The sequence below is a fragment of the Apodemus sylvaticus genome, chromosome 1, assembly GCF_947179515.1.
Source record: "Apodemus sylvaticus chromosome 1, mApoSyl1.1, whole genome shotgun sequence".
In the NCBI taxonomy this organism is placed as follows: domain Eukaryota; kingdom Metazoa; phylum Chordata; class Mammalia; order Rodentia; family Muridae; genus Apodemus; species Apodemus sylvaticus.
This window is the reverse complement of record NC_067472.1, coordinates 164,991,790-165,015,015: the sequence shown is the minus strand read 5'-3', so window position 1 is coordinate 165,015,015 and position 23,226 is coordinate 164,991,790. Positions and strand designations below refer to the sequence as shown.

At 48.2% G+C, this 23,226-nt stretch overlaps 1 protein-coding gene across 2 annotated transcripts in view; it reads left to right on the top strand.

Moving 5' to 3' along the window:
• Nav2 (neuron navigator 2) overlaps positions 1–23,226 on the top strand; it is a 364,636-nt gene that overhangs the window by 154,601 nt on the left and 186,809 nt on the right. For both annotated transcript variants that reach the window (XM_052162012.1, XM_052162003.1), the window contains exons 5-6: positions 7,650–7,905; positions 18,931–19,097. In XM_052162012.1, coding sequence (XP_052017972.1) covers positions 7,650–7,905; positions 18,931–19,097 — 423 coding nt within the window. The remainder of the gene's footprint in view (positions 1–7,649; positions 7,906–18,930; positions 19,098–23,226) is intronic.

The following is a 23,226-nucleotide window of genomic DNA, read 5'->3' as shown; positions in this document are numbered from 1 at the left end:
ACACACCACACACAAAGAGAGATTATGAGTGACATCTCTGGAAAGTGCCTGTCCACCCTGGAAAAGCTAGAGACACAGCCCTGTCTCTGGGAAGACACCCAGGCTTTCCAAGGGAGGAATCTGTCTTTTTTTTTTAAGCTGTACTGGACACTGTACTTCCACAAGCACAGCTCTTGTTAGCCTGCAAGAACAAAGTCCTGGTATTCTCAGAAAGCGTCGCCCCCCCCCACCACCCCTACCCCCTCCCCCATCTCCCAGAACATGTTGTCAGATATGACAGGTGGAGTCTGGAAGGACTGTGGGCAGGGCAGATCTTAACCATCACCCCAGGGCAGGGCAGGCTTAAACTGGCAGACTCTGGCACGTCTCCAAGAGCAAAGAGATGGGGCACACAGAGTACAGGAGGTGGGGGAGGCACTCAGACCAGCATCACCTCTGTGGACTATCGCTGTAGCCACTGCCCCTGGGCACCCGCCGTCTGGGCCTAGAACAAAGGCTCTGTGTGACTTTGTAAAGACAGGTCTGGGCAGGCCTGTGCTACTCCAGCACCGCAGGACAGGTGCGCACGGCCCACCCGCCCGTTCCAGAGCCAGCGTTGATCACTGGGAAAGGGCGGAGGTGTACCTGTGGGGCTTTCCAGCTGCCAGCTGCTTCTCAAGAGGAGCCCGGGGCAATCAGTCGGCTTCAAAAGGAAAACAAAAGACATTAAAACAACATTATTTTTTTTTCAAACACTATGATGATTTTCTGACATTACAGGTGACTATGAACGTGGGTAGAGGCAGGTGAGAGGCCCTGGGCTCGGCAGTCATGGGCAGCTCTTCTAGGCCGCTCCTGAAGGAGTGTGTGCCTTTCACGTGAAATCAGTTGCCCCCTGCTACGCCTTCCTTCTTGGGTGGGAGAGCAGGAAGTGTCTCTGGAGTCTTTGCAGGGAACAGGGGGAGTGTGTCCACTGACCGTCCTCACAGCAGCAAAGTGCAGCGCTGAGTGGTAGTTTCTGTCCCTCTGCACAAGGGTCCCCACGGGCTCTGCTTCTGTTCCCTTGTCCCCCTCCCCTCTTCCGCACAGATAGTGCCATTGGTGGGACACAGGGCCTCCAGAGCAGGGCTGGTGGTTGGGTGGTCTGAGGTAGTTGTACAATGCACAGACCCACAGGGCTGGCAGGACTCGGAAAGGAGTCTCACAATTGCCTTCCGCAACGCCCCCTTCCTTACACTTTGACTCAAAATCACTCCTCCTCTCTGGGGCAGGTTTGTTCAGATTGCTATTCTGATGTACAGGACTTTCTGACCTGGCTAGGATTTCCCCCTCTCCCCCCAAACCTCCCCAGAGGAGAAGGGTAGGGAGGCGGTGATTGGGAGGGGCCAGTGAGCAGGATGGAGAATGATTAAGTAAAAAAATAAAATAAAATAAAATAAAATTTTTTTAATGTAAAACAAGCCCAGTGTGGTAGCCACACCTTTAATCACAGGCAAAGCCTGTAGGTCCATAGTATTTGATGTTAGCCTGGTCCATTTAGAGAGTATCAAGCAAAGTAAGACAGAGTGAAACTCTGTTAGAAAAAGAAAAGAAAAAAAGTGTTGAAACAAAATAACGTTGCCAGACATGGCTCTGTTGGTAACATGATTATTGGGAGAGTGCTTGCCTAACATGCAAGAAGCTGGGATTCAGTCTCCAGCAACACATAAATGACGTGTGGAGGTGCATGCTTCCGAGCCCCACATCTGAGGTGTAGAGCCAGGGGTATCACGACTTCAAGGTCACCCTTGCTTGTATACCGAGATACAGCCCAGACTGGGCTACAAGAGACCTTGTCTCAAAACTCCAAAACAAGCCATGCAGTAGCAGCACACACCTTGAAGCCCAGCACTTGGGAGGCAGAAGCAGGTGGATCTCTGAGTTTGAGGCTAGCCTGGTCTTCAGAGGGAATTCCAGGACAGCCAGGGGCTACAAAGTGAAACCCTGTCTGGAAAAACTAAAAAGGAAAGAAAACAAGAGCTGGAGAGATGACTCAGTGGTAAAGAGCACTGACTGCTCTTCCAGAGGTCCTGAGTTCAAATCCCGGCAACCACATGGTGGCTTACAACCACTTGTAATGAGATCTAATGCCCTCTTCTGGTGTGTCTGAAGACAGCGACAGTGTACTTATACATAATAAATAAATAAATCTTTACAAAACAAGCAAACAGAAAACCAACTCATCTATTGACTTGGCTGTCATGCCTGGCATTATTTATATCATCTCTACAGATATATCTTATATCTATGATAAATTAGTACTTCAGTCTAAGTGCATTAGTACAAACCAGTGGGGACAGAGGGGTCAGGCAGAAACCAGAAAAGGTACGTGTCCCGACAGTAGTGGGCTTCACTGAAACAGAATGGTCTGTACCATTTGGCCTTCCAATCAAAAGAGGGTGGCCAGGCCAGAGTGTCACTTCACTCTGGGTGTTCCTGTTTTCACCCTGTGTAAGAAGTCTAGGTGAACTTGGCCAGTCACAGACAGAGTGAGGCTCCCTTCCCAAAGCCTTGGGAAGTGTCAGCATTCTTGTGGTCTTTCAGGGTTTTGTTTCTAGGTTTCCTCTATGGAACTGGCTCACCAGACAAATACCATTAGGAAATGTGGGCAGAAGACAATTCTAGCTATTTGGGATTCTGTCCGTTACGGACCACCCATTGGATAGGGTGGGTAGCTTCTAGAGCTTTCACCCCCATTGAGTTCTTTGTGATATGAAAACAGAATTGAGCAGTGCATGAGCTGGGGAACTGATAAGGTATGCCCGTATAGTGATACTCTATGCAGCACTGTAAAGTCGATTCGTGTTCTAACGTGGCTGGACAAGACTTACACTAAGGGCTGGTGATGCAGCCTGGAGGTGGAAGGCTTGCCTAGCAGGGGCCAGGCCCTAGATTCAATCCCTAGTACTCTAAAAATAAAGTTAAAAACAAAAATATGAAACAAACAAATAGGTTGAGGAAAAGGAGCCAATACAAAAGATTACAAGTTATATGATTTACATGCAGTGTCTAGGAAAGGAAAATCTGTAGAGATAGCAGATCCACAGGTGCCTAGGAGTTTGGGGGTTGATTGCCATTGAATACAGGAAGTTGCATTAATAGAAATGTTTTAATATGGAAATCAGTCTGGTGGTTCCTCAGAAAACTGGGCACATCACTTCCGGAGGATCCTGCTATACCACTCCTGGGCATATACCCAGAGGATTCCCCAGCATGTAATAAGGATACATGCTTCACTATGTTCATAGCAGCTCTATTTATAATAGCCAGAAACTGGAAAGAACCAGATGTCCCTCAACAGAGGAATGGATACAAAAAAATGTGGTATATATACACAATGGACTACTATTCAGCCATTAGAAACAATGAATTCATGAAATTCTTAGACAAATGGATGGAGCTGGAGAACATCATACTAAGTGAGGTAACCCCATCTCAAAAGATCAATCATGGTATGCACTCACTGATAAGTGGATATTAGCCTAGAAACTTGGAATACCCAAGACATAATCTACATATCAAATGATGTCCCAGAAGAACGGAGAAGTAGCCCCTGGTTTTGGAAAGACTCAGTGCAGCAGTGTAGGGCAATACCAGAACAGGGAAGTGGGAAGGGGTTGATGGGGGAACAGGAGCAGGGAAGAGGGCTTGTGGGACTTTTGGGAGTGGGGAGCCAGGAAAGGGGAAATCATTTGAAATGTAAATAAAAATATATTGAATAAAATAAAAAGATGTTTTAATAATAGAACCAGTTAAACTCATTACAAGTCATTGGATTATAGACTTAATTATATACACACACACACACACACACATACACACTGGGCTGGGCGTGTGATAACTTCAATTTATTTGAAGGAACGGAAAGAAAGCCACTGTCCCCTCTGAGGTCATTTGTGATGGTTCTCTTTGGGTGACCCTCAGAGAAAGCTGTGTGGGCAGACTCCTTCTCAGGCCTCCTTTGGGTGGAACCCCCGGCCCCCATAGGGAGTTGAGGTGGCTGCAGGGAGAGAGGGCCTGTGTGTTCTGAGCTCAGAATACACAGTGAGGTGGTACTGCAGGTGCTGGGTATTCGGTCTCTCATCCCTTCTTCATACTTCTAACATCCCTGGGGAAGGTATATTGAGATGTTCTCAATGTGCGGGGTAAGGAAACAGATGCTCAGAGGCCACAAGTCTTACAACACGGAGCCTTTAAGCAATGGGCTACGGAGATTCAGCCCCCAGGGACGGCTTAAGAGTCTATGATCTTTATAATAAAAGTACCAAGAAAACCTTGTGGAGTACCGTGACCTCTGATCGGTGGAGATGCTTTAGGGGAAAGAGGAGTAAGCAGTCAAGAGGTGCAAATGGTTTGCTGGCCGTGGTAGCTACAAGCCCCGCACTGCACAGGGTGGGCTGTCAGGCTTCGGATGCTGATTCAGGCATGTCCACTACTGTGGGTGGCCAGCCTGAGCCCTGGGACATGGTTGGCTTTTTTATACCTTTTTTAGCTTCTCTTGATTCCCCCAACCCCTTTTGTTTTTCTCGTGCGGTTTATTTAAAAATGTGTTAAGGAATGTTGAACACACCAGGAAAATACAAAATACCCCATGCCCGTGAGCTACCTTAATAAATAAAACATTATCTGGTCTGTTTTTAAATTCGCCACATGTGATGGGCATGCAAGCACGCCAAGTCACAGTGTTAGGAAAACCAATCCCTGAGCTAGGAAAAAAACTGGATTCAAGTCCCAACCCCTGGGCTTATGACCTAGGAGAAATCTCACCGCCTTTCTGACTTCCAGCTTCCCCTAAGCATCCCCTGTCCAGGGTGTCAGAATGACCGACTCCATGTCAGTCATAAAACTTGCTCATCATAAACTACTCACCATCCTGATAACTGGAAAAAGTACCAAAAAATAGATTTTACATAGATTTCATCCCCAAGAATAGCTGTTATCTCTCCAATAAATTCATGTCTTGAGGGGAATTGTTTCATTCCCCCCCCCCCCCGCCATGTTTCTTCATAAGTGTTCGTCTGACTGTTGACACTTGATTAATGTCTGAATCCCATCCTCTACTCCGGTCTCTGTCCAAGGGATAACCAGAGATGTGTTGTCCTTTATCATTGGCTTCAGTTTCCCCATGACTGAAGTCGCCGACTGAGTCATGTTCCCAGACCCCAGCCTCACAGTCTGTGATGTGTACTTATAAGGACATCTGGGGACAGGATGTAGCTCCTTGGGTTTCCTTGGGCTGGAGAACAAAGCGACTGGAGCTGCACAGCAACGCTAGGGAGCTCGCCCTCACCTCTGACACTTTCTGTGAATCCGTGTCACGGGGGGGGGGGGGGGGGGGGTGTAGTTCATAAGCAACGACACGGCATCCCAGTTGGACTAGGAGCCCCGTATCCAGATCATGGTCTGGGCCTGGAGAAAAGGCTTAGCAAGTGCAGGCCTTTTGCTGCCAAGCCTGATGACCTGAGTTTAGTTCTTGGTGCCTACCAGCACTGGGTGGGCTGTCTGGCTTTGGGCACTGATTTGAACATGCCCACTACTGCTTCAATCAAGCCCTGAGCTATGACTTTTACAAGTTGTTCTCTGATTTCCACGGGTCTGCCATGGCATGCACTTCTTCCTAGCGCATACAAAGCAAAGTGCACTTTAAAAATAATTATAGTTTGGGGACTGAAGAGGTATCTCAGTGGTTAAAAGCTCCAACTGCCCTTGCAAGGGACCTGTACTTGGGAAATCCAACCCCTTCTTCTGTAGGCAAAAGGCACAGAGGCTTTGAATCACACAACAAGAAAATGCATACATAAAGATACAGTGCACACACATTCATACACGCAAGATACTCAGACACAGAAAACAGCCCTTTAATAAATAAATCATAGTTTGCATAGTAGCTTTGGAAAAGCCATCACCCTGAGAGGCCTGTTCCCACAGCATGAAGCTGCATGTCTGTTTTCTTTGGGGTTCTGAGGCCATGTTCTTCCCGTCCTTTGCTCTACAAAGGCTGGGGCTGGCTGTGGAAGTTTTGCCCTTTCTCAGAGGCCGGGAGAGATGGTGGGACTTGCACAGCTGGAGGGTGGTGGAATGCAGGCTGGAGTCCAGAGGTGCAGACTGCCACACCTGTCAGCCTTCACAGGACCTGCTAGCTTTCCAACTGTGGCAGGAAGACTGGCTTCCAGAAGGGTATATCGCTGGTTCCCTCACAGCCTGGGGAAAGGGGTATTTTGGCAAAACAAATGCTTTGTCCCAGTCCAACTTGGGGTTGGAGGATTGCACACAGGTCCAAAGGCCTGGCTGGCTGCCCTTCCTTCCTTGTGGGAACATGGCTTGTCCTAAAGGCATTCATTACTTTCCTTCACACATTCTTGTCTGCGTTGGACCTTAGAGGATGCCCTAGTGCTTTCCTGGGCAGGTTTCCTCAGCCAGAGCTCAGCCAGAGGCCTGCACTCTCCATACAAGCAGGGCTGCCGACTCCCACCCTCTCACAAGACCCCTGAAGCTTCCTTGGCCTTGTTTTATGTTAGCATCCTTTCCCCAGCATAGTGGTGTGTGTGTGTGTGTGTGTGTGTGTGTGTGTGTGTGTGTGTGTAGAATATCACCTCTCTGGGTTTTCCTCTCCGATGTTCCTCTTTCTCAGTGGCCCTACTTCACCGCCTTGGGGTCAGTGTAGCCTCTGGCTGTTGGCAGCTGGTGTTAAAAATGCTACATAAAAGGATGGATACTCAGCATGGAATAAATATTTCATCCCTTGCCACAGCTTTTTATGCATGCCTCGAGGCAAACGCATTTTAATATCTAAAAAGTACCGTCTGGAATCTAAAATTCTCCCCACTCTGTTCAAATTTATTTTCATAGAGGAAATATCTCGCACGAGTCCTGATGGGGCCGGTTCTTACACTCCTGTTCCACGGTCAAATCCTGAATTGGAGTTATGGACTCGAGGGGCAAGACAGGCTGAGCCATGGGTTTGAAAAGATGACTGGGTAGAGGAGAGAAAGGATTTGGATTCAATGGCAGCCACTTGGCACGCTTTGTGTGACTTGGGGCTCAGAGTGTAGACTTAGCAGATTGGGCTAGACCATAGTGCCCTCTACTAGTGCCAGAGAGTCTAGGATCCACAGCCTTGCCCACATCACAGGCTCAGTCTGGAGACGGACATTCATTCTTTCAGTGGTATTCTTACTGAGAAGTTCCTCCTGGAACTTCTGACTTGCCTGGTGCATCTACCACAGCCCCATGGGGAAACTAGACTAATCTGTGGTTTAGGAGTGATTTGAATGAACCTTCAGGATGTGAACTCAGGTGGGACTGAAGAAGCCCATTGAACATAGAAAAGAAAGGCTGACAAGAATCCTCATGTTATTTAAACTGTGCAAAGGCTTTCTTACACATTTGTTCTTAAACCTCCAATACATGTTAAGCAAGGACCTTAAGTTTTATTTATGAAAACAACAAACAGATTGACTACGCTAAGTCATTTCCAGTTTAGACAGGAAGGGTGTATTACGTACAAAATTAGGTTTTCCTAAAAACATTTAGAATTTCATGGCAGTTTTAAGCATGCCGTCGATTTGACAAGGTTTGACGTTTCCCACATTTATGCCTCTGGTGACGAGAACCTCTCTGTTGTCTTGCAGAGATCAGGAATGGGAACCTCAAGGCCATTCTAGGCCTCTTCTTCAGCCTCTCCCGATACAAGCAGCAGCAGCAGCAGCAGCCGGAGAAGCAGCATCTCTCCTCATCCCCTCTGCCACCTGCCGGGTCTCAGGTGGCCGGGGCGCCTCCCCAGTGCCAGGCTGGCATTCCTCAGCAACAGGGGCTGGCCACTCCCCAAGCCCCGTGCCAGCCAGTTCCACATCAGCAAGCAAAAACACAAGCGGAAATGCAGTCCAGGTGGGCTCCTCTCTTGGGGACAGATGGCGCTGCCGATCTTTAGGTGTCGTCCTCCCCAGCTGTGTGGGGTGGCCTCTGCGGTCTGTGGTCCTCATTTGTGAGGAATTAGCATGGCCTCAAGATAGACACAGCAAGGCTCCTCTGTACCCAGTGGAGGTGTGTGTCCATACAGGTCAGGAAGAGGCCTGCAAATCCCTAAGCTGTTTTGTAAAAGATCACCCACAAGTCATTTGCTTTAATGACAGAAAAGGACTGATGGATTTGAAAACTGGAAAGCTTTTGATTCAGGAGAAAGTCCTATAGAAATATCCATTATAACTATCTTCTTTTTTTAAAAAAAAAAGTTACTTATTTATTATATCTAAGTACACTGTAGCTGTCTTCAGACACACCAGAAGACGGCGTCAGATCCCATTACAGATGGTTGTAAACCACCATGTGGTTGCTGGGATTTGAACTCAGGACCTCTGGCAGAACAGTCAGTGCTCTTAATCGATGAGCCATCTCTCCAGCCCATAACTGTCTTCTTTTAAGCCACCCATTGCTAGCCGTGAAACCCAGTGCCACTGGCCTGATTGGTTGCTTGATTTCGTTGAATGCATGCTGAAAAACACTATGCCCCAAAGCACCAGGACAGAAGGCTTCGTGAACTCTTTCGACCCTTTAACACCTGCTAGCCGCAAACCAAGCCCAAAGCTGCTTGACCTCCAACTGCCTTAGAGTCGCAGCTGTGTTTCCCATGAAAAGTGCAGTTTCCCACCTGGCAGGGTATTTACAGCCAGGAGGTATGGGTCTGATGTAAATGAGGCCCCCTAATTAATTACCTAATTATCCAACTGGCATTATGGAAATTTGTGAAATAGGAGAGCTGCATGGACTAGCAGAGAGAGAGAGAGAGAGCACCAAGCAGCCAGGCACTGTGCTCTTCCCTTGGAGGAATGCTTGGCTGGGAACTGTCCCCTGGCTGGAGGGTCCCTAGCACACCTGAGTACATCAGACACTGCCTTCTGCACAGGCCCTTTCCCTGAAATGCTTGCGAGAATTACAGCGCAGGGAAAAGGTTCTGTGTGGGAAGAAGAGGAGAGAGGCTCACAGTTAAGTCATTATGATTGTTGTTGCATGTCTGCTCAGAACCTCGAATCCGCCAGTTTGCATTCTTTTATCTTGTGCGAGCAAAGCCTTCTGTGCGCCAGGTACTGTTAGTCATTTGGGAGTCAGAGAGGAATGGTAGCCATGGTCCCTGCTCTCCACACGTTCCTGGGGGAGGCTGCACAACGAACATAGGAACCAGGAGGGAGATGGGAGCGGCGAGTGCGTCCACAGGAAGATGGTGGGATTCAGGAATGGTGGTTAATGGGAAGGCCCCTCTGAGGCCATGGCGCCTAGTGGTGAGACATGAATGGAAGGAAACTAACCATGCAGACCTCACCTGCAGAGGTCTGGTGGGACGTGGGGGAGGGCAACTAGTGTGGTAGGGCAAGCTTGACATAACAGTGGGAAGAGAAGGAACTGGACGATTGCCGCAAGCAGAGAAGATTTACTCCAATGACAGAAGGGTTCTTGCCATACTGTCATGCTTTCTGGCCCCACAAAGTAGTGGCACGGACTAGGAGTTGAGTGGTTATGCCCTCATTCACCCCTCTATCCCACAGGCTGATTACTTCCGCACGAATGGCCTCATCCGCTGTGCACTGTCGCTTCCCACTCTTACTTTCAAAGCATCCTGCCAAGGTCTAGACGTAAGATATCCAATACTGATACTCTGGCTACGAACTTAAGGATGATAAAATTCCATCACTGGCTGGCTCGCACTGAGTTACTAGCCTCACGTTCAATCTGTGATAGCCAAAGCCCCAAAAGGTAACCATTTGGACACTTAGCTATTAGTGGTACTGGTGCGAGCACCCTAGATGCCAGCTCCGTTCTGGTGTTCTGTTAGAACTCTTCAAGATGCAGACATGCCTATTAAGAACACATCTAGGGGGCTGGAGATGGCTTAGCAGTTCAGAGCACTGACTGCTCTTCCAGAGGTTCTGAGTTCAATTCCCAGCAACTACATGGGGTCTCACAACTGGTCTGTAGTAGGATCTGATGCCCCTCTTCTGGTGTGTTTGAAGACAGCTACAGTGTATTCATATAAATAAAAATAAATACGTCTTTTAAAAAAGAAAAAAAGAAGAAAACACATGTCTAGGTTCTATGCTAGATGTGCAAACAGCAAGATTTGGCAGCTTTCTAAGAAGCTCGCCTATATCCCTCAAGAACATCTGAGACGTTGCTGTAATGATGCCAGAGCAGCCATGGTGTGCCTTTTCACTTTACAGTCTACATTGTGGCTGGGCACGTGATCCATTGTTCGCAGCATGAAGTTTCCTACAGTCTCTGGAAGGAGCATATTTTCTAAGCCTTGTGTTTCTCTCCATTTGTGTCTATCTTAAGTACAATCATATTCCGTTATTTAGGAAATAACCAAAAATTGCTTGATTTCTTTTTTCCTTTCGTTTCCTTCCATTCTCTACTCTTCCTTTGCTCCCAGAGAACAGTGTGTCTTCTTCTTCTTCTTCCTCCTCCTCCTCCTTCTTCTTGTTTTTTTTTTTCCAAGACAGGGTTTCTCTGTGTAGCCCTAGCTGTTCTGCAACTCGCTCTGTAGACTAGGCTGGCCTCGAACTCAGAAATCCGCCTGCCTCTGCCTCCCAGAGTGCTGGGATTACAGGCGTGCGCCACCACTGCCCAGCAAGAACAGTGCTTCTTAACACAGGTTTTTCCGTGAATGTACTACAAGAAAACTGGACGACAGATTAAGTGTTTCAGTTGGGAGACAGCTCCCTGGTAGAATACGTCCCATATCTAGCACCCTAACCTTTATCTAGAAAGGCATAAGAAAGATAAATGATACAAAATAACTAGAAATTGATTAAATCTGACCAAGAGTTTTTATATGTGCACATTTATGGGGTGTTTGCTTTTATAGCCCAGGGAACAACCCTGTGAAATCAACACATCTGTACCTTAGAGGGTATTGCTTTATGTGTTATTAATGCTCCCCACTTTGAACATTGTAGTGCTTTAGAGAAGTGGAAAAACAGGAAGGAGAAGCTGAGACAGGAGGATTGCCACAAATTCCAGGCCAGCCCAAACTATAAAGTAAAGGTGACTCAGAGCAGCCCAGGTGCTGTGATAGACCCTATCACAGAAAACCAAATCAAACAAAAAGTATAAAGAAAGCATATAGGTAAGTGAAGTCAGAAAAGATATTTAGTATGGAATTGGGGGGTGGGGGCAGAGGGGTCAACAACCTAAATGTCCTGAGCTAGATCTTTTGTTTTGTCTTACAATTAAACCTAGGGCCTTGCTCAGAGTTGACAAGTGCTCAGTTACTGGACCATACCCCCAGCTTTCTTTTTACTTCGTATTTTAAAACAAGGCCTCTCTGAGTTGCCAGGGCTCACCCCGGAACCAGAAGATCTTGAGCATGCCAACTGTGGCTGTCCATGCCACTCTTTGACGGTCATGGACTCACCCTCTGAAACTGTAAGCCCAAACAGGCTTTTCTATAAGTTGCCTTGGTCACAGCATCTATTTAGAGCAATAGAAAAGTAACAAAGATACCAGCCATCCTCCTGCCTCAGCTTCCTGAGTAGCTGAGAACACAAGTCTAGGCTTTAGATAATTTTGACTGTAGTTTCTTCACACCATAATCACTGAAGTTAGACCTGGAGGACACACTGTGTGTTTAGTGGGAAGAAGTGTATGGCAGACCAGCCCAGGGACTTCCTCTTGGCTTGGCTGACGCGTCTCTCCTCACTCATCTGTTCCATCTTTTCCTTCCTACCCTGCAGTGCATCATCTAAGGACTCATCTCAAAGCAAACTCATCCGCTTCACTCTGGGTCAGAAAAAGATCTCTAGGTTAGCAGCGTCCTCCGTGTCCTCCAAAGCATGGTTTAAACCCAGCCCACTCTTCCCATTGCCTCCTTGCTGGCTGAGTTCCTTGTGGACCCCCCTCCCTGCTCAGTGTCTCCAGTTACCTAAACCCAAACATGCTTTGGCTATTGGTTCAGCTGGGGGAGTTCTGAGAGCGAGCTTGGGTGGGAGTGTGTATATGTGTGTGAGAAGCTTTGTTTGTGCCTAAGTGACTGGCTCAGACTGAATGTTTACACTGTATTGATCTCACCTTGTCACGATTTTACCTGCTCGAAGAAAGAGGTGAGTTTCCAGGCCGTTCTATAGCCATCCTACAGCGAATGCATTTGCTCCCTGCTTCATCCCGGCCCTAATCTGCATCTCCTCTCTGTGTGCTGTGCTTTGGCTATGGTCATGGTCCCTCAGTTACTAACTGCGGGTTAGGTGTCCTTGTGAGCTGAGATCCGAAATGTGAATTCATTGCAGAAGGCTGTCATGTCCTGTCTTTGTTTTTGGATTCTCCTGCATACTGTGCCTTAACTTCTCTGAGGGAGTGGGGGTGTGGGGGGACAACAGTCAGTAGTCTGCAGGCATCCTGTCCTGAACCCTGAGGCACATGCTTGGCTATGGGCAACCCCAGTTATATTGTAACATCTACAGTCTTATTTAATCCTACAGCCTCCATGAGGTAACCAGGTAGGTCATGTTAATAGCTCCATTCTACAGATAATGGAAACTATTCACAAGTGTGGTGCCCCCAGTCTACAAAGAAGATGGGGAAGAGCCTGGGTTCTTTTGCCCCAGAGCCCTTAGGCCATACCTCGGTTTCTTTCTTTTGCATTCTGATGTTGTGAAATTGTTGTCAAACCTGCCGCCTCAGCCCCTGCCTCAGCCTAGTCTCACAAACTGCCCCTTCGGCACCTGGGAGAAGCTGCACTAGGTGGTCTTCCCATGATGACTGGTGCTACGTTTACTTTCCTGAAGGTGAAGGAAGACCAGCCCTTCATTTCATTCATGTACAGACCAGTGTGACGAGCTGCCAGCTGTCCCCTTTGCCAGACTCTAGTAACCCTTTATAATTTTTCTGAATGCCTTTTTCTGAAAAACTTGTCAGAGGCAAGACCCAGCTTGGAGCAACCTGACTGGTGCAGGAGAAACTGCATGGCCCTGTGCCTCAGTGTGTATCACGTACCTGTTACCTGTAAGAGACTGCTTTCCCTGAGGAAGAAGAGGAAGCCACAGCAGGAGTGGATCCCCTGTTCCAGCAGGCTGAGCCCACTGAATCTGAACATCACGCCAACGTATGTGAATGTCAAAGGAAAGGGGCAGCCTGGAGGAACCGTGTCTGTTCCCAGGAAGCCCAATGCTCTGTCCCAAAAGAGAAGAGGACAGGAGCTGTCTGAGAAGCTGCCCCATTGGAAGCGCATGCCCGCCCTTCAGTGGCACAGAAGCTGTATGGGGGCAGGGGAGGGGAGGAGCTGAAGATGAGGGTGCAGTCGTCCATCCTAAGCCTGTGCCACGAACAGTTTACAGCTTCACCGTCAGCCAAGGTGGTGGCTTCCTTTAGAGTCATCATGCCCCTCATCAAGAGTGTATTTTGAGTGCATCTTGTCTCTGCTGAGGCCATCAAAGGGATGGACTCCTATTCCTGGGCTTCCCTCTTCCCAGACCCTATCCCTGAGCATTGTCCTGATAAGGACTGAGGCTGATTAAGTACCCTTAAGTACAGCAGTAAACTCTGGTTGGCAGAGGAGACACCCCCACCCTCCACCACCCCAACCTCTGGCTGAGTAGGCCACCTGCCCTCAGAACTCTAGAAACAAGTCTCTTATGGAAGTGCTGATTAGATCCCTGCCAGGAAGATGTTCAACAGAATAAGCCTCACCCTTGAATGTAGATCTCAAGCATTTCTGCAGTCTACCATGTTGTCTCTCCCTGGCATCTCTGGTAGAGTCATGGGCATATACCATGTTCTGCCCACAGGAGGCAGGAAAGCATGGTGACCCAATGGTATAGCTGCCACTTAGCATTGCCTGGGTAAATGATTTCATCTTTAGGAGTGTGTATGTGTGTGTCCCTTGCTTCACGCACGGTGTCCTGAGGATTTTGTAAAAGGCTTATCCAATTCTAGAATACCATTGGTGCACCGTAACTTGCAGGTGTGCATGGGTGGTGTTGGTTTCCTGGTTGAACTAGGTTAGGTGTGGCAGCCAGGCTGAATGGATCCCTGTATGGCTGTCGTGGCCATCTTGGAGAGTGGAATCAAATTAGTGGGATGATCGGGCCTCTGCCTAGCTGCTGAAAAGCAGATGCCGTGGAAATGAGAGATTTAGCATTTAATCATCTTGTCTGGCAAGAAAGAATCTCCAATCCTGGGTTCCCCACCCCCAGCATGTGCACACAAGCTGCCATGCTTCCTGGGAGGGGCACTCCCCCACCCCACTCCCAGCCTTTGAAGTGGTTTGGGGGAGAGGAACGGGGCTCAGCACGTACAGCGTGTAGAGTGGAGGCACAGGGGGCTTGGAGGTAGTGGCCATGCCAAGAATGAGTTCAGTTCCCTGCTTGGTGTTCCACACACTTTGGAGAATTTGACCATGACTCTCAAAGAAGCAAGACTTGTCTCCCACCTCTCCACCAGCACTTCCCTTAAATTTAATGTTTTAAAGTACCACACATGTTTGGGAGCATCCATTTGTGCCTTCTGTTGGTTTGAAGCTGGATACGGAATGATCATCAGAAGCGAAGTTCTCCTTGCAGAGCCGCTGGGACCTCTTGGTACTGCGAATGGCACAGGGCCTATCTGCCCGCCTGCCTCCCGCTGACTTGCTTCAGTGAGGCCGGGCAGTGGGCAGCATCTGCCACGCCACCTGCAGCTGTTCCTGTGGGTCAGGCCCCACTCTTCAACAAGGCGGCATTCGGATGTGACTGACAGCACATGGCTTCCAGGCTGGGGCTGATCCAAGTTCCCATGACACACAAGGACATCAATCGTAATGAACTGCAGAAGGTTTAGCCAGAGGCTGCAAGCCTCTGTGTGAGGCCATGGGTCTGTGTCACTGGCAAAGATGACATACTCTTATTTTTAGCTCCAGATCTGCCCTCGGCCTCCTTAATTAATGCTTCAGTCCCGAAGGATAGGACAGAGTCCAGGCTTCCTAGTCTGACCCCAAGGCCGTCTCTCCTCGGTCCTGTTCACTTCCCTTGGCTGGTTCACTCCACTCTGCCCCTCAAGAACTTTCACCCTCCAACTATTTCCTCTGCCCTCTTTTAGTGTGCTTTGTTTTGGACATAGAGTCTTGCTTTGTAGCCTAAGGTGGCATTGAATCAGGGCAGTCTACCTGTCTTGGCCTCATGGGGCAGGTGTGAGCCCCCATGGTGGTAGTCTACACTGCATGCAAGGTAGATATATTCTACCACTGAGTGAGATGATCCTGAGTCTCTTTTTAGATCCAACTGAGTTGTGTTGGCTGGCCTTGAACTTACTCCATAGGCCAAAAAGGCCTTGAACTCTTCCTGTGTCAGCCTCCTGAGTATCTAGAATTGCAGGCATGAGCCACCATGCCTGGCTTCACCTCTGCTTTCTGCAAGCTCTCACCATGTATAGCATGCTTTGCCTTCTGAGCCTCCATTCACAGTCCCTGACCACATGCCAAATCTGGGTCTTGCTCTTAAGTCTCTTCTCTCTCTCTCTCTCTCTCTCTCTCTCTCTCTCTCTCTCTCTCTCTCTCTCTCTCTCTCTCTCTCCTCTTCATGTTTTTTTCTGTGAATTGCCTCTTTGCATCTACACACATGTCACCTAGATGCCAGCTGGGGACAGCTGGCTCCTTTGGATCCAGGGAGGACTGTACTAACTAGTGCTGCCTCCTGTAGAGCTAGAGCACCTTCCTGTGATCACACAGCTGCCTTACTTAGGATGCCGTGGTTCCCTTGACTTTGAAATCCTGCACTTGAAATCTCATACTAAAATTTATTCTGAAGTAATTCAGTTGATGATCAACACACGTCTGAGCCGGGCGGTGGTGGCACACGCCTGTAATCCCAGCACTCTGGAAGGCAGAGGCAGGCAGATTTCTGAGTTCGAGGCCAGCCTGGTCTACAGAGTGAGTTCCAGGACAGCCAGGGCTATACAGAGAAACCCTGTCTCAAAAACAAAAACAAAACAAAAAAAACCACGTCTGTCCTGAGGGTACCTTGGTTTCCTCATGATTGAATTCTTCTTTCTTACCTAACATACATTTCTTCCTGGTCTTTGTATATGACACAGTGTTTTACTTAATGTTACTATTGTTGTGGATCAAACACCATGACCAAAAGCAAGTTGGGGAGGGAAGGGTTTATTTGGCTTACCCTTCCATGTCATCGAAGGAAGACAGGACAGGAACTTAACAGGAAAGGGACCTGGAGGCACGAGCTGATGCAGAGACAATAGAGTAACGCTGCTTACTGGCTTGTCCATCCTAACTTGCTCAGCCTGCTTTCTTATAGAACCCAGGACCACAGCCCATAATGGGCTGACCCACCCCCAACCAATCACTAATTAGGAAAATACTCTACAGACTTGCCTGTGTCCCAATCTTACAGAGTGATTTTATCAGTTGAGGTGCCCATCTCTCAATGACGTGCACCTGTATCAAGTTGACATAAAACTAGCCTGCAGAGGCGGCTTTTGCTGAAATCGTCAGATGGATGGACTTCAGAGAACGCATTCCAAGCATTAGGGGAGCACTAAACCATGGTTACCACGAGGGATCCAGACTGTTCTCAGTCTCAAGTGGGGACTCTTTCACTAACATGAGGCTCCCAAAAGCAAGTTTTCCATAGCAGACAAAATGGTTTCTCTTCTGGAATGTTCTTTAACAAGAAAAAGAGCCCTGCTTGACAAGGCCTATCTTGCCTCTTTCAAAATGTTGATCTGGTACTGACTTTTGCCGTCCTTCCTTCTCAGCGGGTAAGTCTGTCTACTTCCTTTATCTCCGTACCATAGTGTGTTCCCTTTATGACAATGTCTAGTTCTTTACAAGTCTGTGCCAAGCAGGAAGGATGTGGGGAATTCCACGGCAGCGAGTAATCACCACAGGCCAGGTGTCAAGTCCCATGTCAAATGTACAGCCATCCATTGGGTAGCTGCTCTTCCAGAGCTTTAGATGAAGAAGATGAATGTCAGATGTGAGGCTGCCTTGGAGTCCTGTGGGTGGGAAAGCCTGCTTTCTGTCCATTACACCACACTGCCTCCAGAAGATCAAACCTACCGTGTGCTTAGATGGCTTGCCTCTGTGCTGTTCTAAAAAATCTCCTGTGGTCCAGCCTTGAGTAGGCACAGTGGAGCCTCTCTAGCAACTCTGAAGATTTTGTCCACCTTGCTGCTTTGTGCCTCCCCTTCCCCACCACGCCCCTGCTCTTGACAACACCCTATTGAAGCCTGCACCATGGAAAACCTCTGCTGTGACATTAGCTTGGAACAAGTCCATAATCCTCCTCTGGCCAGTCCTATATATAGGGATAAAGACTTCTGCAGACCATGCTGCTTAAATCAGTCCAACCCAACAGCTGCTGTGTGTACCTGTTCTACCAAGGGATGTCACCTAACATGGAAGATTTGCAGGACACTGCATCAGACGTAGATCCAAGTGACACTAAGGTCCCATCCCTGGATCTCCTTGACCAGCTGTGCTGACACATCCAGCCCCCACCCCAGATGCTGGAACCCTTGGAGACTTGTACCAGTTCTATCTTTGTGGGAGTGAATTTCTCCAAACCAGAGGTTGCATATTCACAGAGGGCGGATGCTCCTAGCATAGCAGGAAGCAATGCCTTCAAGATTCACTGTGACTGGTGAGGGGAGCGGCACCCCCACCCCCCACCTCTCCCAGCTCCCAGTCAGGACCCAGCCAGCTTTTTAACTGGATCGCTTTTACAGTCCTTTCACACCAGCTCATGTTCTCTGTGCGCTCCACGGCCATCTTTCTTGCTGAGCCAACAAGAAAAAGTTTAAAGCATTTGCTGCTTACATCTAAAATGCTTCCAGACTCTGGGCTTCTTTGGCACTCGCTGATTCGCATGGAAAGAGAAGGCTGAAAGCTTTATGAGTTGAGAACTCAGGCTTATCATTGGGTCTAATGCTGGTCAGCCGAGACTCCAGCCGCTTTTAAACATGGCTCAGTGGGTTTTAACTGAAAGATACTACTAAATATGTCATCATGTATTCATCCTTCAACTTTAATTATTGGAAACAGCCTGCTTAGTAAGTTCCTGGACCAAAATTCTGATTTGAGGAGTCTTTCCCCTTACCTCTCTAGGGAATGCTCCTTGACATCTTTAGCCACACTACAAAGAAATCTGGCAGCTTTGCTCTCAGAACCACCCAAAACGAGGTTTTATTTTAAAGGGAAAATGTGTATTTGTCTTTAACTGAAGCCTGCTGTTTTCACAGATAGAATTACGACTTTAGATGTTGACTGTAGAGACAAACTGAGCCTCGGCCTCAAAGGGATGCCACAGAGACAGGTTGTCAGGTGTTGAAGGAAAGTATAGAGCCAGGCAAGCACTGTCAGCCAGGCCTCAGGTTTGCACCACAGATGTGTTGGGTTTGAGCGGTCACAGTTTCCTTTCTTAGCGTTATAAACTGAATCCTGGTCTTAATGCCTGTACCCCTGGGTCATGGCAAACACTATTTCCAACACGGTGCACATGGGAAAAATAATTCAGGGCTAAGCCATTATGTTCTGTGCTGGATAGAGCCAGGGATGTTATATTTTGCTCATATTAAAAAGTAAGAAACCTGTCTCATAGGATAAAGAAGATGGGTCTTATATTTCTCATCAGCAAATCCCTTCAAATTTCCTCTTCACTCAAAGGAATCATGTTTCCAGTTTGCCTTGGACTTTCCTGGGGTCCTTATGAGCCTAAGTGTTTGCTGTATTTCACCAAATCCTTTGATTAGCCTTCTCCGCAGATCCGGTGTCTGAGTTTGTTTGGTTTCTTGTTGCTGCTGCTGCTGCTTCCGTTGTTGTTGTTGTTGTTGTTGTTTTTGTTGATGATGATCTCCTGCATGGTCGCAGTTCTTTCTGGGACACTGCTTTATTCCTAAGACTGACAGCATTACTCTCTGACTCTTTGATTTTAGACTCCCAGGTCCTACCGCGAGGGTGGCCGCTGCAGGCAGCGAGGCCAAAACACGCGGAGGCTCAGCCACTGCCAACAACCGTCGGAGCCAGAGCTTTAACAACTACGACAAGTCCAAACCTGTCACCTCTCCACCCCCACCCACACCACCAAGTAACCATGAGAAAGGTGAGTCATTTTCTCTGGAGTTCTCTGCCAGTTTGTCTCTTAGCAGACCTGTCTGGTTCCTTTGGGTGAGTCGGGGTCGGGGGGTCAAGATCGAACTTGCAAACAGGATGAAGAACTGTGAATCAAACATACATGAGCTTAGCAGGAAGGATGTTATCAATGACATTAGCACAGTAGGGAAAGCATTGTTACATCCACAGCCAGCCAGCCAGCGGGCCGGCCAGCCAGAATAAGTTATTTGTTTGGCCATGGGCCATAAGGCAGTTTGCTAGAAACAAGATGCCATTTGAAATCTGAGGATAAAATTTCATGGATGCTATGCAGTAGAAATGCACGTTTCTTGGGGCAGGCTTTGGGAGTCGTCAGAAATGATGTGAAGGAGCACTGGTAATGTGGATGTTTTCACCTTTGGGTAAGCTACGGTGCAGCGCTTGACTTACATATAAGAAGCAGACAGCCTTGTTCCTAGGGTGGCGATGATATAATGATATCTGACCTCTGCACCGCTGAGTGCTTAGGATGGAGAAAAGGCAAGGTGAGTGGCTCGTGGAAGACCTCCACAGAAGGTAATAAAATAAACCTTTGCATGGACAGGCCCATGAGACACTCGAGAAACTAAGGTAGGTCGGACACAAGTCTTCAATGGGAGATAAACCCTTCCTGCCCTCCTTGGCAAGCAGAGGGTAGAAGCCACAGCCAGGTCTCTCAGAAGTGTTGCCAGTGGCAGGGTGCAAGTGTCCTAGAGCTTATGGTGGGTCACGTCACACCATCCCCTGGAGCCACAGCATGCTGCCCCCCAGTCCCTGCAGTGGCTTAGAAGCCTGGGCAGCCCTCATGTTGTGAATGAACCCCGTCCCATCCTATCTCCTCCCCAAATCAGGAACACTTGGGACACAGAGCCTGTTCCCCTTGAGAGTTTACTAATGGTTACATTCCCCCCCCCCCCTTCAGAGTAGGGGAGAGATTTTTATCTTCGTGAGACTAACAGATTTCTCAACCAAGGTACCAGGAACTTGCAGCCAGTACTAAAGTCTAATCCAGGGTATAGGGAGCATCCACATCTCTGTGATCCCACCCCCCAAAACAATCAGGAGCTTTTGTTTAACGTGTGTAGTTTTTTGGTCTGTTAGGTTCACTTCTGAGGTGCTGGGAATCAAACTCAGAGCGTCGTCATGCTAGACAAACATATCACTGAGTCACACCCCACACCTCTTTGCTTCCCCATGCATAAGTGGTGTATGTATATATATAATTGTGTTTGGAGGAGTTGGAGAGATGGATGCGGATCCCAAGTTCCAATCCCCAGCATCCGTCCTGGGCAGCACAGAGTCTGCCTGTAACTCCACAGCATCTGATTCTCTCTTCTGGCCTTAGGATGCTTGTACCCACACAAGAAACTCACATAAATAAAACAATTAAATAATATCTTAAAAAACCATAAATGTGTGCTTGGAATATAAAAAAATCACATCTGTTTGCAAAATGGTACAAGAACACATATTTTTTAAAGTTCTTTTATATGTCTTAACAAGCACCAGTATAAACCAAACTGTGCATACCCTTCCAGAACTTTTCACAGTACAGCCATATAAATACAGCACGCTCGCATATAGAAATGTCTTGGGTTTTACTTCAAAAGGAAAAGCTATTTTCTTTTTAGTTCCACTCGTGTCACAACCTCATTTATCGTCCCCCCCCCTTTAAAAGGATGAAATAAACATGTACCAGAAAAGAAGGTTTGATGCTTGCTACAGTCACAGAGGCAGGGAGGGGTGAAGATTGAAACAAGGCAAGTTGTCTTAACATGCCAAACTAATAAATCGGGCTTACTTTATCGACATTATAGTGACTATCGGTGGCCTGGTACAGTAAGAACTCCTTTGGGCTTGAGACTAAAACCAGCAGCCTCACTTTCTCCTGTACCTGTGAGATCACTGAAGAGCTGTAACATAGGCGATGTGCTCAGCTGTCCTTGCCGCTGGCCTTGTTAACGTGAGAACTGCTCTGCGTCCTGGTGGGCCTCCGCCTCTGGGCATCATCAGCTGTATCTCCTCTTTGCTGTTCTTCTTGTCGGGAGACCGGGTTAGAAGACTAGCATTTTGTCATGTCCCTGTTATTCTGGGTGCACTGATTAAGAGTGTCTGTAAGCATGGCACTTCGTGGTTGGTGACAAAGAGTCAGTGATTAGAAGGCAGAACTGTAAGATAGTCACCTATGTTGATGCACCCGTGACATCATGAGTCTAATAGATGGAAGGATTCGGTACTCCTAAGTCCTGTAGAGGAGGATATACTGGGTGGAACCTTTTTCTTTCATTTATTTCATTTGCGCGTGACCATGAGTGGGACTAGCTTCAGGCTGGTTGTGGGAACTGAGGGGCTAAGACGCTGCTTTGCGGAGGCGTGCAGAGGGGAGGAGTTCCCACGTGCGCATAGCAGAGGAGCTTGAGTCGAGCACAGAGGAGTAAAAACGGATTCTGCTTTGGGGAGGAGTCTGAAATGATTCCAACTGCATTGCTTTCCCTTGGTGCTAGGACAGTAGCCCAGGAAGGCGTGAGCTGCTCTAAAAAAACCTTTTCCTAGTGTTGGACTGGGTATTGATCTGAGAACAGATATGCTGGGTTCATTTTTTTTTTTCGAGACAGGGTTTCTCTGTGTAGCCCTGGCTGTCCTGGAACTTACTCTGTAGACCAGGCTGGCCTTGTACTCAGAAATCCACCTGCCTCTGCCTCCCAAGTGCTGGGATTAAAGGCATGCACCACCACCGCCCCTGGGTTCACTCTTGCAGGTTCTGGAGTGGACCTGTCCAAGGTTGCCATAGTAACAGTTAAGCCTTTTTGGTCATTCTGGAACAGTGACCCTTCTCAGCGAGAACAGTGGATAACTGTCACCTCTGGGAAGCAGCTGCAAAATTACTGTGATCTCTGGGCTGCAATCCATTGTGGGGGCCTGGGGGCACTTTGTCTTAGAAAACCAGCATCAGGCAAGGTTGCATTTAAAGTTTGCTCCCGAAGGTTATCTGGAGACAGAGCTCTGTGTGCAGATGGTCAGGTAAGCTAGCAGGCTGGATTAAACTACCACACTCAAAGTCCTCACAGGACCCTAGAAGAGGAAAAGGCCTGGCCAAGTACGAAGCTAAACTCATCCCTGGGGCTGGACTACGAATATCTGTGGAAGAGTTTGGCCTCCAGATAAAGACAGGGCAAATACTCGGAAGAGAGATGACTAAACTTGAATTCTAGCCTTGCCACTTTCCAGAAGTGTGACTCTGGTTATCTGCTGCCTACAGGTAGCAAGCAAGTCACCAGGGCGTCTGCTTTAGGTCGTCTTTAAAGACCCTTTCCAGCCACACCAGTGCTGCAGTACTCAGAAGGATGCAGACAGCCATTGAAGGTGCTGGCAAGCTCCCCCAGGTGCTTCTCCACAGGCTTGCCAGTCCAAGATAGGGTCCACACTGGAGGAGTCCATGCAAAGTGTCCACATAATCCCAGTGAGAAGAGAGTCCACATGGGTGGCTGTCACAGTGATTGATTGGCCCTGGTAAATTCCAAACTCTAAATTATTCTTTTAAGATCGGTCTTTCTTTCTCTCCCTCTCCCCCTCTCTCTCCCTCCCTGTCCCTCCCCCACCCCTCCATGCTTGTGTGTGCATGTGCACACAAAGGGACAATGTCAAGTGTAGGTCCTTCCCCTCCCTCCTTGTCTGAGACAGGGTGTCTTGTTCCCTGGGTCGCCTGCTGGCCTACAAACTTCCAGGGACTCTACTATCTCTGTCACCTCACTGTAGGGAATGCCAGGATTACAGACCCATGCTCCTGCATCTGGCTTTGCCTAGGTTCTGGTGGCCTGATACTTACACAGTGAGCACTTGTATGCACTGAGCCATCTCCTCAGGCCAATTATTATTTTGTTAATTATGCATTTGCCTTCGGAGCCCCAGGACAGTATGTGAACACCAGAGTGAAGGAGAAAGAGTAAGAAGCCGGGACACAGAGACAGAACCTTCCACGACGTCCATGGTAGGCAGCTGTGGCCTGTGGGACACATGGAGCCACCACAGCCAGAGTGCAGCTTTTGTCAGTACTTCCCAATTCATCATTCTTCAATGGCTCTTTTATTAAATACCTTAGA